Here is a 15,135-nt window from a genome sequence, read left to right as displayed (position 1 = left end):
AAAAATAAAAATAAAAATCCAACCCAACCCAATTCACGCGCCCCCCCCCCCCCAACCCCCTGCAACCCAGAAAGAAGAAGAAGAAGAAGAAGCAACCCAGAAAGAAGAAGGAGGAAGAAGAAGAGGAAGAATAAGAAAAATAAATAAATAAACTCAACCCAACCCAGTTCGTGTACCCCTTGCAACCCAGAAAGAAGAAGGAGGAGGAGAAGAAAAATACAAATCCAAAGTGAACCCATTTTGTCCCCCCCCCCCCCAACCCAACCCCCTGCCAACCCCAAATCCACCACTCTCATCCATTCTCCACATCCTCATTCCACACCCATCCTCCACCTTCTCTGCGCACCCATCTTCCCACTGACGGGATCTGGGTTTTTTTTTTTTTTTTGGGGGGGGTAGGGGTTGGGTTTGCTGGTGGGGGGAAGAAGATGAAGATGGGGAGACAAGAGAGGAGGGGGGACGGGGAGGGACGAACTGAGGGTTATTTTCTTTTCTTTTTTTTTCTTTTTTTTTTTACTTTTTATTATTATTTTAATGATATTTTTAATAGAAAGTGGGTCCTTAATCAAACCATGTCAACATTTAACTGAAAAGTAAACGGTTAAGTAACGAAAGGTATGACATTGGACCAAATTCTAAAGATGAGATATGACATTGTCAATTTTAAAAGATAAGGTATGAAAGTGTCGTGACACCAATAATTGAAGTAGTTTTTTGTACTTTACCGATGCTTTAAATACTAGAGAGTTTTGTGAAGATATGATCAACTTTAAAAATGAGATAATTAACGCTTACAATTATAAATCAAAGTCTAAATAATAACATCTGTCTATTTTTACCCATGTGAAGTATCCGTGCAAAACCAATGTAGTTCTATTCTATACATTCATTCTAGTAAAAAAAAAAAAAAAAAATATATATATATATATATATATATATATTTAGAGAAAAAAATGAAAGACGGGGATGAGTCTAGAAGAGAAGAACCGGGAAAAGGTGGCTTCATGGAGTTTTGCAGAATTTTTTACGGAAGGAACTAGAACTTCAGGAATTCCAACTCTTTGATCAATTTTCGACCCAAATGCCGACGTTCGACGACTTCTATCTAATGTTGACACTTGATTTCCCCCCAGAGAAGCGAGCCATCTTAACCTCAAGGAAGAGCATGAAAAAGAAAGGGATACCACAACTTAGAAGTCAGAGGCCTTCCCAAGAATTGGACAATCTACGATGGGAGTTTTGTTGAAAAAGGGCTGCCCGGAAGGTCATTATTCATCGGTATGTTTTCACAAGGACGCAGAGGGGTTAGAGTGGTCGGTATGGGTGGGAAACGATCCTTGTTAACTTGAGGCTCAAGGCTCTTGTTTCTGGTGCTGCTTGAGGTCAAAGGCAGCCCAACCACCGGACTTAGACCGTGTTCATGACATCCACCTATATGAACACATATATAGAGTATAAACAAGAGTCATGACAAACCAAGTAACAGATGATGTCAAATACTTCATCAGTACAGGTTACTTTGCTAGCAAGGCAAGTCTGTAACTTGCGCCGAGCATACAAAGAACTCGGAGAGTGATTAAATTCATGTTTCTCTCGCTATACAATCAAAACTTTGGAATACAAAGTTATAACAAAGACTTCTATGAAAAAGATGCAAATGGTTGTCGTTTACATTTAATTCTACTGCATATACATGAGGAAAACTGCATATCTGAAGTCGGTAATGAAGACAAATGATTTCCAAAAGTTCCATACAGACAAAAAGAATTTCAAGCATATAATGGCAAAAGAAAGCTGAGAAAATTAATCAAAACAAAAGTAACAGAGAGATGAAACCCATTAACCGGAAACTAGATAGCATCAAAAATGTATCTTGCGTTATATTTTATATACAAATATGAAATCTGAGAATTGGGCATTATTCGGGAAGAACACACCAAGGCATTAATCGATCTGACGGATGAGACTTTCAAAGGATTGCAGGAAAACGAAAACTTTCAAAAACTTAGCTGACTCCCATTGTCCAATTTTGATTTTCGAATAGCTGTAACAGCACAAAAAGTAACAGAGGAGAGCAACAAATGCCTAACTCTCAGTTTGCTCCCTCAGCCTCACATTCCCAAATTCCAACAGCCTTTCTCTTCACAGCATACTACAAGGAAATGAAAGTTTAAATTATTTTTCTTTACACAAGAGAGAACAAAGTTGTTGATAAAATACAACTGCACTACCTTTGCCACAGAATTCACAGAAATATTTGCTAAGACTGCTGACTAACTTCCATCCACTTACGCAGACTAGCACCGCAGTTTGTTTTTAAACTAAGAGGCAGAAAGCAGAATCATAAACACTTCCATGTAAACGCAGATCAAAACTTCAAAAATCGAAAGTATATTTACTCAAAGAATAAATCCGAATGATGTGCATAATTTTCAACCAAAACAACAATGGAATACAGAGCGAGGAAAAATCAACATGGGATGCCTTAATTCTGATACCATAGAAATTTGCAAATCAGATAAAACTCCTAAGAAAGAATTCGCTTTGAAATTATACCTACAGGCTGCAAGACAACTAGCCTTTTTTATTACCACAATGAAAACTCTTTTTTCGGCATATAACCGAAACATTGCGCGTGTATCAACCAAGTAAAAACTACTAAAGCCAATAAATTTCACACTGATATTACATGACCATTCGACAAGCAATTAAAATAAATATAAAAACGACTAAAGTTCATAGCTAATAGAGAGCATGGTGCATAAGAATAAAAGCATTGAGAGATCACCAAATGGAACTTACCATATTTCCCAGGACAGCTTCTGCATCCTTCTAGTCGGCAACAGAAAAAATTATACCAAACAACAATTAGAGTTAGGTTCAAGAACTTGAGTTTCACATATGCAACAAAAAGCTCTGACCAAAAACAAAAGTTATTCAAGAAAAAATATCCTATGATATCTTCATGACATATATGCCAAAAAACTTTATATTGTCTGTCAGGAATCAACAACTAGTTTCTGCAATCTGCATCACATACATTCTCAATTTCCAAAACATTGTCACAAAAGTTTTGCTAATTCTCACTAAGAGAGAATTCATGTGCATCATCATCTATCTATGCCTTTCTTCTTTACACCTAGATCAGATATTGAATAAAATCAAGTTCACACAAAATCCCTGTATAAACTTAAGTGGGAAACAGCCGCTATGGTTTAACCAAAAGTCGAGAGGCCTAGCTGCTCAAAATATATGTCTTCATGCAGCAAAGCTATGCTCTCGAATATGTGTTTCAGTTTCTCATGTTCAGCCATCTCCTCCAAAATCTTATCCTCAGAAACGGCTCGGATTTTCTTCTCGAGAGAATCATTCCTGTCCGAATCAGAAAATACCAGCTCAGACAAACGGCTCTTGTCCACTTGCCGCCGGTATTTGTGCTCTTCATTCGTTCCATCCATGAGGAGGTGGTACACATAGACAATTTTTTTCTGCCCCAGCCTGTAGGCACGGGATATTGCTTGCCTCTCCACTGATGGATTCCAAGTGACATCGAGCAACACAACCCTCGAAGCTCCGATTAGGCTTATGCCTTCGCAGCATCCTTTAGTTGAAGCTAGTAAAACCTTTGCTTTACTGGATGGGTCATTGAAAATTTTCATCGAAGACTGACGCTGCTTCATATCACATTTTCCATCCATATAGAGCACTTCTTCCCCTTCACTCCAGTGAAACTGAGATCTCAGAAGATCCCTTGCAAGAGTTAATGGACTAATATACTGACAGAAAACAAGAACCCTCTCATTCAAAGCATCACTGAGACGAATGAGTTCCATCAAAAATTTTGTCTTCACTCCAGCATCAGGATTCAATTTCAGTTCTTTTAACCTATCCCAATCACCAGAAAATGCATCTTCGTGAAGCAAGAGGGAAGGATGAATGGAATTTATAGCTTCCAAGTGTTCATATTGAAATTGTTCCTTTACACCTTGAATTCTCTGATGAAACTTTTTCTGTAGCTGCATCGGGTGTAAAACAACAACGGAGTTCCTTAAACCAGGAAGACTATCTTGCAGTACAGAACCCTTGTAGACATTGACGAACGGGGCAATCTTTTCTTTGACCTCTGTAGCATGTTGTTCTTTTTCATCAGCAACTTTTTCATTACAATTGGCCACAGAAGTCCACTGCCACTTCTCTACGTTGCTTTTTCGGGCTCGGGATCTGAGAAAATCTCCAGTGAATTTAGCAGAGTCGATTGAAGCTGCAAACATAGGCCTCACCACGCAGATTGTATTAAAGAGCTCCTGAAAATTATTCTGGAAAGGAGTTCCGGACAGAAGAATCCGCTTTTTAGTTTTGATTTCTGATAAAGCCTTCCAAATATGACTTTTGTTATTCCGAGGAGTGTGGCCTTCATCAAATACTACAAGACCAGGAAACTCAACAAGGATATCCCTCATTACCTCAGCTAGGCCTTTTTTCTCGGCTCCAGAATGATCTGCCCCAGAAAGCTTCTCAAACAAGTGATAACTGATTCCCAGGATGCTTCTTTCCTTGGCCCAGGAATACAGCTTCAACATTCTGCTGTTGTTTACTCTGTTTATGCTTTTCGGGCCATCAATTTTCATCATCAAATCAACAGCTGCTTCGTTTTCTTCACCAGATAACTCCGTGTTGTTTAGATTGTGAAAAGGAATGTCAAACTCCCATTTTTTGAACTCCTCTTCCCAAGTTAGCAGCATGCTGCGAGGAGCTATCAAAAGTGGCCTGCACTTTGGAAACAACTTCAGGTATGTCTGGAGAAAGACAATGGTTAGCCGCGTCTTTCCAGTTCCAGGAGCATGTGAAATTATGCAACCATTCCCAGAATAATCACTGCTTCTTCTTTTCAGCTCCTCAACATGTATTCCACCAGCTATATGATTCCAGATGAATTCAAAGCCTTCACGCTGATGAGAATACATACTGCTTTTAACACCTGGAATGAAGTCCCACACTGTGCCTTCAGCATGAACGTGAGAACTGCAGCCAGAATGGGGATCGGAACCATAGTCAAGAGATTGAAGCTCATCAAAGATAGACAGGTTGTCTGGTTCAGAGACTCTTGCACCAAATCTTTCGCAAGGGTACTTAACCTGGAATGCGCATAACCAAGGGAACAATCACATATCTGAAATGCCAAATCATGATAACTACGTTGAAAAGAATGCAGTACGAGAAAGCAGACAAGGAAAATAATCACGAACTGAAAATTAAACCCTACATGTTAAATCATTCAAAGCGTATCCTTGATTAGAGTCAACAAATTCTTAAAAAACATATCGGATTGGCCAGAAACATTCCAATAATATTTTTTTAACTAACTTGAAAATTTGAATGACTAAAACCAACAAGTTGCAGCTTCTAGAAGTATGAATGCATCAGCAATGAGATCAATAATAATCCTAGTTCTAAAGAAAGAAAAAAATTTCAAGTTAGGTATACCCAAACATAAAGCACTGTCAAGTTAAAGACCAAAAGCTTTGAGTACCCAAGTAAACTAAAAAACAACAAAAATCTAATGATAACAAATAACAACAAAAGGACAACAATTGGATCAACAACTTGCATTGTCAGTTTGCTCTAAGAGCCAACTCAAGTTACAGTAGAAGGAACAAATACCTAGTGTAGTTTTTTCCGGTTATGAAAACACAGCAAAGTTTCATTCCAAATCCCTCCAACCAAAAGATAAATAAAATCCCGCCTAAGTAAGCAATCCCTTGCTTTATTCTCAAAAACATATATGAATAAAATTGCCAACAAAGGATGCAAACTAAAGAATTTTGCAAACAATACATGATGCTCTATATTCAGCATTACCATAAGAATTAACTATAATCTAAGTTTTACAGGAAATGATAAAAAACAAAGGACTTAACTAAAAGGAACATGCATAAACTTACAAATTCTGGTACAATATACTTGATCTCCTGATCTAAGTAAGAGCAAAATCTGCATCTGCTTCCAATCTCTTCATCAAGCATAAGCTGATGAATCCCTCGCTTACAAAGGGCAGCTGCATTCTCTTCACAAACAGTGGGGAGTGGATCTTGATTCTCAACCTGCCAATCAAAAACATTCACTTACAATCAAAACTAAACAAATAATGACTCAGCTATGCATGTAGAAGAAACTGATCAGATCATTGAACAAATTTAACAACTAATAATGATGTTAAACACCTAAAGCGAAAATGCACACTACTAGGTTATACAACACTATCGACTATCAGAATGGGAACAATGCGTTTATGCCAACTACCCCATGTGATTCAGTGGAACCAATTTCACAAGATTTGAGATCAAAGTCAAGGTAATCCCAAAGTTCTTTTTCTTCTGGATCCATTTCTTGCTTCTTTGGTACACTTGGCTGCATAGATGTAGATCCAAAAGTAAACTTCAGTGGAAGAGTGGTAACTTGAGCTACTGGTGGATTTCTTTCATCTTTCAAAGCTTCATTCCCGAGTGTATCTGACCCTTCCTGTAGCACTTCTTCCTTCTCATAGATGGAATCCACAAGAACATTTAAAACATTGCAGTGTTTGGTTTCCCACATGGACTGTCTGTTAGTAAGCTTCTCCATATGCCCTTTATACTCCTGTTTCCCAACATGCTGCCACTTCTTCACCTCAGCACCACCCTTAACACTTTTTCCCTTTCCCTCTTTGCGACTTCCCTTTTTAACCTCCCTTCCATCAATATTATGTACCTTCATCACCTCAACATTATCCTCTACACTTTCCCGCTTTCTGGCTTTCCTGCTTCCCTTTTTTTGCTCCCTTTCATTTACATTCTCCAATTTCTTCGCCTTAGCATCCCTTTTATCAATTCTTTGGATATTCACCTCAACATCACTTTCATCGCTCTGTTGGCCATCTCCGCCAGAAGAACTCAACTCCTCAAAAAACTCAAAACTTTCTGACTCTTCTGGGTCATAATCCTCGTCATCCGAATGAGCGCTTTCCTCTTCACTAGACAGGAGGGTATCTGTTTCATATGAGCTATCAGAAACAAAACCTCCTCCTCCTCCTTCTCCAACTCCTTCTTCACCTAAATACACCACATCAGAATCACTATCCTCCAAATCAAGTGGACCACATTTCTCAGTTTTCTCCCCAAATTCAGATGTTTTTCCATTCTTCGATCCTGCACTTTGTACATCAATAGAATCCATTTGATCATTATCATTTTCTCCACATGAATCTTCACCAATGATTTCAACACTGGGAACTTCACCACCATCAGACACATCTATAGACTCAGAATCCATTGAACAACCAGACCTCCGTTTCCTAGACCCTCCAGAGGATTTTCGTTTCCCAACCTTTTTTTCGCGTCTAGCTCCTCTAGAGGGACCTGCAGTGGCCCCCTCACCATCATCAGAATCATTTATGGACTCAGAGTCCATTGAACAATTTGACCTCCATTTCTCAGACCCTTCACAGGATTTTCGTTTCCCAACATTTTTTTCGCGTTTAGCTCCTCTAGAGGGAGCTGCAGCGGCCTCCTCACCATCGTCAGAAGCATCTATGGACTCAAAGTTCAATGAACATCTGGACCTCCATTTCTTAGACCCACTCCTGGATTTTTGTTTCCCAACCATTTTTTGGCATTTTTTAGCTCCTGTGGAAGGACCTGCAGTGATCTTCTCACCATGATCAGAAACCTCTATAGACTCGGATTTTATAGAACAACGGGACATGCATTTCTTAGACTCGTTGCTGGAATTTCGCTTCCCAAGCCTTTTATTGTGTTTACTTCTCGTGGGTGGCTTTGCATTGGCCTCCTCAGCCTCATCAGAAACATCCAGTGATGCATAGGCTCTAGCCTCCTCCTCACTTTCATCAGAATCATGTACATACACGTGCTCTGCTGAACTTCCAGGTGACAATTTCTTCGTGCCATGAATGGATTTTTGTCTCTGGGCATTCTTTTCTTTCACATATCTTTCGGGGTGACTCACACTGGCCTTGTCACCCGTACGATTCTTCTTCCAGTTCTCATAAAACTCCTTCCAGTACAACTCTTGGCCCCGCCTGGTTCTCTTTGCTACTGGCAAGCTGTAGTCCATCCTAACAAGTCCAAAGCTTCCACCTTTTCTGCCTACAACATGAAAATTCCCCCAAAAAATCAGCTTTTTCTTTCTCCAAAACCCAGAAACACGCGCGCACACAACAATCTTACAACACACGCGCGCACACACACACACATATATATATGTACGTACACACACAGAAACAGAAAAGGAAAGATCTTGAGTGAATAGAAAAGAAGCAAGCTTTAAGTTATTAGCCCAAAGATACAAAAAATTTCACCAAAGATGCAAGATTTCCAGAAATTCGGCTATTTAATATCAAATCGCACACACACGAACACAAAAAATATACCATAACAGAAAACAGAGCCCAACATTATAACCACAAAGATCCAAACTTTTTCGCCCAAAATTTAAACTCATCACAAAAGTCAGCTCCTTTACCTCGAACACAGACGCGCACACACAAAAATCACAAAAAACTGCACATATACAATATAAACACCCAGAATATAGCAAAAGAGAGAGGGGAGAGAGAGAGACGAAGAGAGAGAAAGAGAGATGGTGAGACTTGCCTGCAACAATGGGGGAAATCTGCAGAGGGAAAGGACGAAGGATGACGGAACGAGAGAGTCGTGGTAAAATCGGGAAAGGCTAAAAGGGCGCCAAGGGAGGTGTGTTTCAGAGCATGCAAAACCACAGAGTTTCAGAGCACCAATTTCGTCAAGTTTTGGTCTTCCTTTTTTTCTTACCGTCTTGGAGAGAGTTAGACAATTGAGGTCAAAGTTGGGTGTGAAAATCTTTCATGTGCCGGGAATACCAGGTCAGCACTCCAATTAAGTATTCTAACTCAATAAACTGCTGACAGCTGCCCACCAGCCTTTTCCTCTTCTGAGCAAAAAACCCTCTCTCTTCCTCTTCTTCTGCCTTCTCGGTCACATCTCTTTAATTTCTCCCCCTTTTCTTGCCCTAGTCTACTGGTTTGGATTGTTGTTCAAGAAAAAAGGATTGTTCTGCTGGTGGCTGTTTTTAATGCTTTATTTCCATGTTTCCCTGTTTGTAAAGGAAATTATTTTTTTCACTTCGAATTTCTTATTACTTCAAATTTTTTACATTTAAAACAAAATAGTTTATAAAAAGTGTACAATGAAATTTTTTTAAATTTTAAAAGTGTTAATAACAATTTTTTTTCTTTTAAATTGTGGAGCCATAAATAATTTAGAAAATTATAAATCCAACACACAAACGTTTATTCACTATTCGGGACAATGAGATAAGATAAAGGAATTAAGGTAAAATTAATAACCAATTCAAACATTTATGTTATCCAAATTGAAGGCATATTCCTTTATTCATAGAAACGCAATCAAATTCAATTAAGAACTCTCCAAAAATAATTCTTAGATATTATTATTTATTAGTTATTTAATAATATCTCTAAGAATTATTCTTAAACGTCTTTAAGAAATTTCGACATCTTAAAGATACTTTCATGTTGCATCTAACGGATGACACACTCTGGCCAATTAGATGTTGACACATAACGTGAGATCCCTACACATGTGGCCAACCCTAGCTCCTATAGTTACCCCATCGCCCATTCATTCTTTCTAAAGTATTTTTGACTTTAATCATCGGAGGTTCATTGGCCAACTTCTCCTCTAGGCGTGTGGCTTTGGTCGTTAACCTAAAGTGTCTTCTTATTTTGTAGGGCCATTTTTCGTCAAATCCGAAGATGGCGAAATTTTGCCCCAACATAAATCATTTTAATTTATTGAAGCATCTATTTAGTGAAATAGAGTGGCACTTTGGCAGACTCTGCTAATTCACATATGACATTTTTTTGTTACGTTTAACGTTTTAAGCTATTTTACTATTGTTGAATTAATAAAAAAAAGTTAGATTAATTTTCTTTTCTAAACAAAATTATTAAATACGGATTGAAACATTTACATTTTCAGCTAAGACATTAAAAACCAAATCTGTAATATAAAAAATATTGAAGCTTGTTGAGAATCATTTCGTTTTCACATTATCATGTAAAACACAACTAAACAAATATATTTTATCCGAAGAAAAATATTGGAGATTGTTTATGAGATGCACTAGCGAAATAGAGAAGTTATACGTGAGACCAATAATCTAATGGTTAATGATTCTCACATTTTAGTCTACTAATATCATGTTATATGAAAAAAAAATACGCACACATAACATGATTTTTTAACCAAATATTATAATAATATTAAATCCGTTCCATATAATAGTGCTAACCCTGACAAATCCTGATAATGGGTTTGTCAGGATTATTGCCATTCTTTTATTGGGTCTTCTAGGACTTACCTGGTAATGGCATGCCGTCCCTGAATCCCCTGGCACTTGAAACAAAACTATCCTTTTTTGTCCTGCAAGTACCATACGGGCACATGGGGCTTATGATAATTACTTCTAAGAGAAGACACATCTTTGTTTGCAAGGTACACTCGGGAATTAGGAGTGATTTCTTTAGTGTGATAGGAACACGATTTGGTATATCAAGTGCAATAATATAATTAGTTAAAAATTTAAATAAAATTTTCAACCAGCAATATTAAAACACTTGATATAACGATTCTTGTTTACATCACAATCAAAATAGAGTTTCATCTAGGTAAGTGAATTTAAGTGAAGCAACTTGGTATTACATTCTCGTAGTATTTATCACTTATAACTTATACATATAGGATTTTTAAGTTCAATTTTTATACCTATTTAGCATTATGATCTATTGTTATTTTTCTTCGCTCGTAAATTAGAGTCTTAATTAAGTATGAAGCTCATAGATGCAGATTTCGATATCAATTTATAAATTTGCGTAAAAGAATAAGACCTTTTTCCAAATTTAGGAGAAGAAGTATTAAGTTCTAGCTGTACTTTTTTTTAAAAGATATATTATTAAAAGAAGGGAAGGGTTTGAAACTATCACCATAATTTAAGGTAAGAGAAAATTTCGAATCCAAGATGTATGAGTTTAAACTCCACACCTTATTCACAATGATACTGGGCCATATTTAAGTTCTAGTTGTACTATTTTCATTTGTAAATGAGAATCCTCACTCACATAAATTACAAGTTTAAAACCCTTTTTTTATTTTTTATAAATTTTGATTGATGTCACATTGCGTGACTTTGATTAAATGTTTTGTCATGATATGAAAAAGAAAAAAAATAAGTATTGCCAATTTAAGAGCATTTTTAACAAGAGATGTAAAATGTTTTCAAATGTGTGATTTACATCTCAAAGTGGAGAGCGTTGTTAGCTTGGATCAACTTTTTTTTCAAGTTTACATTTCTCTCATTAGAGCAAACTCCAATTTACATCTTCTAGAAATGTTCATAATATGTAAGTATAATTTTTTTTCATCTCAAATTAGCATTTTCGCATTAATATAAGAGACGTCACAACACAACAATGTTAATGTACCTTGTTTTAGTGAGAATAATTTACATGAAATGAATTTATTGTCACGTCGTTCGTTATTCAATCAAGCATTGTCACGTGCAAATTTTTTTATACATTAATAAACTAATTGATCAAAACAGTACGTGATAGTAAACTCTTTCTAAGTAAATTTCTCTCTTTTTGACGACAACATTGACTGCAGAAGTATGGTACAGAAGTCCCTGCAAATAAGGGACTAGGAGGAACTGCAGTACTTCTCTGAGCCCTCTTCTTTACAATCAGTACTCACCAAACCTTATCAAGTACCTTTTCTCAACTTTCTGACAAACCCCAGCCCATCCTTTTCAGCAGAAAAGTAAAATCTGAAAATATTACAATTTTCTCATTCGTAATTCAAGTAATGAGAATTCCAAAATATTCAAAATAACAAAGAAGATGAAAAAATGAGTATGGCAAACTGAAGGTCCAATTATATTAAGAAAGGTGTTGTTAATCTACAGTCGCACGGTGTTAGGTGTTACTAATTAAACGATAAATTTGATATGTCATGAACATATGCACTTAAGATTCAGTAATAATAAATTTACGTATTATAACATAAGTTAATTGATAATATCACATGGTAATACAACAGTGGTTAGTGAGTGGTCATACAAAAATAATATTTCTCCAGGGAATGGTAGGTATGTGAATTGGCTATAAAGCATCAGGAGTATAATTTGGCAAGGCTTGAGCTTTTTTTTTTTGTAGGAACTTTCATGAAAATAGCTTAGGCTAAGTTTAATTTAACCAAAAATCATGCTACAACTTTATTTAATGAAGAAGAATTAAATTTAAATGAAAAACCTTTAAATTTTAATAAAAGGGACAAAAAAAACTTAAATTTTAATGAAAATGACACAATTAAAATAAAAAAATAAAAAATAAACTGACGCGCGGGATCTGTACATGTTTTTGAAACTAGCACTGTTTATGAAACTGAATACTATTTATGAAACTAAATGGTACTATACTATTTATTGGTCCAATTTCATAAATGAAGCCTAGTTTTTTTTGTCAACTTTCATAAATGGTGTCTAGTTATTGGTCATGTTTCATAAATAGTGTCTAGTTATTAGATCCAGTTTCATAAATAATGTATAGTAATTGATACAGTTTTATAAATAGTATCTCTTTTTTGGTCCGGTTTCATAAATAGTGTCTCGTTATTAGTCCACTTTTATAAATAGTGCCTAATTGTTGGTCATATTTCATAAATATTATCTAGCTCTTACTTCAATTTCATAAATAGTGTACAGTCCAGTTTCATAAATAGTTTCCACCTATTGCTTTAGTTTTAGAAATAATGTCTAATTCTTGTTTTCGTTTCATAAATAGTGTACTTATTGGTCCAGTTTCATAAATAGTATCTACTTATTGATTTAGTTTCATGAATTGTGTCTTCTTATTAGTGAAGTTTTATAAATAGTGTTTAATTCTTTGTTCAGTTTCATAAGGTTTGAAACGTAGACCTTTTTTGATCCTGTAAAAGCACCTATTGCTTCGAAAACGATGAACCCATAAGTGACTATATAGATCAAAACCTTGAAAAGATTATATTCTCAGTAATTATATTTAAAAAGTTGTTTTCAATTACCAAATTAAAATTTCGTCCCATTTTTTACATACCTACAATAATAAATGTAGCTCTTGATTCAATTTCTTGAGCTTGGGTGTCATCTTAGAGAAATTTTTCCCTGTGCCCGTAACACAAATAGTATACCACGTGTTATTATGCAAGTGGTGGAAACTTTTATTTTTTATGTTATTAATTTTTTAACACAAGAATCTCACAACTTGTATAGAATGTACCACCCCGTGTTCCAAGTACGTTGAAAAGTTTATCGTCATCATAACTACTATTGGGAAACAACACCACAAAAATAAATCTGGATAATGTAATTTAATTTGAAGTATTCTTCTTATTCTAAGCAAAAAATAGAGCAAAAAAAAACAAAAGAAATCTATTAATGTAGCTGACAATGGGAGAAAAAGGCGGGAGAAAAAAGTGGAGTAGGATTCTCTTCCCTTTTTTTCCCTCCCCTTCCCTCCTCTCCTATTTAAACAGTTACGGTTAAGTCACGTCAACATCTTATATTAATTTTTTATAGAAAGAGAAAGACAAAATAAAGAATGTGAGAGGAGGGGATAGAATGGGATGGAAAGAGGAGGAAAGATAATCCTAGTCCAAAAAAAAGTGGGGTGTGGAGGGGAAGGGGGTATGCGCCCCAACACAAGTTGGGTTTTTTTTTTTCTTTTAATTATTCTATTGTCTTTATTATTAAATAAAGTTATTAGGTGATTTTTTTTTTATTAAAATGTAAAGATTTGAAATTATTTTCATTAGTTTTTTTTTTTCCTTTTGTTCTTTTCTTGAGTAAACTTGACATAAATTTAATTTTGTAAGTTATTATTGGGTTTAGTTCATTTTCTTAGACTAGGTCCGTTCGTTAATTATCCACATCAGTTTATTTTTATTATCTTTTTATTAAATTGTGATAAATATTATGTCTCGTGTATAGAATTATCTTTTACTTATTTTAAAATTAAATATTGTTTCTCGTGCTCCCAATCTGTATATCAATTTTTCTTCTACCACCATATTAGATCAATATCATAGGTGATGACATATAATTTCTTTGTTAAATTTTAGGAGAAGGGGAGAGAGTTCGAAATTATAATAATTTAGGGAAATGGAGAATGTCGAACTGGGACATATTGCTAGAAACCAACATCATATCCACTATGATATATTGACCATTGGCAAAAGTAAGTTCTTCATGTTTAAATATTCAAATTAAAAATGTGAATAAAGATACAAAAGTAAGAAATTTAATTAAAGTAAAAAAAAATATAGGACATTGGATTAAATCCAATAACAACTCAAATATTTAAACCGAGATCAAAATACCCTTTTTCTTTAACTCCCTAGTAATATAAAGCTGAGAAAGGTGCATGTTTTGGTGAATGAGATGGTGAATTTGTGAAAGCCCTAAAAGAAATGGACCCCAAATCCAAAAAATTGAGTCCTTAACCAAATTTAGCTCTTATTGCTTCTCTGGCAATGTCCTAAAAATTTATCTAAATCTAGCATAGGAATACCGAATACTACCGGTCCATGATATTAATTTGTTTGAACTCAACTGTGAAATAATTCAGACAAAATACCGAAAAAACTCGATTGTGAAACAAAGAAAGAAAATATACGATGCTGAAAAGGCGAAGTTGGTGTATGAGAGCCTATTATGGTGGAAAGTCATGAAGAAGTGTTCGAAGCACTTTTCTGCTCTCAACTTAATAATAAATATTGATTGAGAGATTTTAATGTCTCATCTTTTATTTATTTAATCACATCAAAATAAAAGTGCTTATTATCACTATTAGTCTAATAAATGAACTTAGTAGCATATGATACCCTCATTATTTGTTGAGAAAATAAATCAATATAAAAAATAAATTTTCAAATAATGGAGATGTATATAACCACTTATTAAGCTCATTTTAAATTAGTTTACTAGCATATGATGCTCCCATTATTTGTTTAGGAAAACAAATCAATATCAAAAACAAGTTTTCAAATG

The 15,135-nt window shown here is 35.3% G+C and overlaps 1 protein-coding gene across 1 annotated transcript; it reads right to left on the bottom strand.

The window, feature by feature from the left end:
• Window positions 1-2,973: 2,973 nt before the first annotated feature.
• LOC103966909 (SNF2 domain-containing protein CLASSY 4-like) lies at window positions 2,974-8,165 on the bottom strand. The gene is made up of 3 exons (XM_009380135.3): window positions 6,301-8,165; window positions 5,943-6,101; window positions 2,974-5,135 (listed from the first exon to the last, which is right to left on the bottom strand). The coding sequence occupies exons 1-3, from the start codon at window positions 8,107-8,109 to the stop codon at window positions 3,216-3,218; spliced, it is 3,888 nt and encodes a 1,295-aa protein (XP_009378410.3). The 5' UTR covers window positions 8,110-8,165; the 3' UTR covers window positions 2,974-3,215.
• Window positions 8,166-15,135: the final 6,970 nt, after the last annotated feature.

Source organism: the organism of the source record quoted next, unplaced genomic scaffold (assembly GCF_019419815.1).
Source record: "Pyrus x bretschneideri cultivar Hongxiangsu unplaced genomic scaffold, Pyrus_bretschneideri_v1 Contig14, whole genome shotgun sequence".
Classification (NCBI taxonomy): Eukaryota; Viridiplantae; Streptophyta; class Magnoliopsida; order Rosales; family Rosaceae; genus Pyrus; species Pyrus x bretschneideri.
Note: the sequence above shows the minus strand (reverse complement) of the source record. Positions and strands in the feature narration are given on the sequence as shown.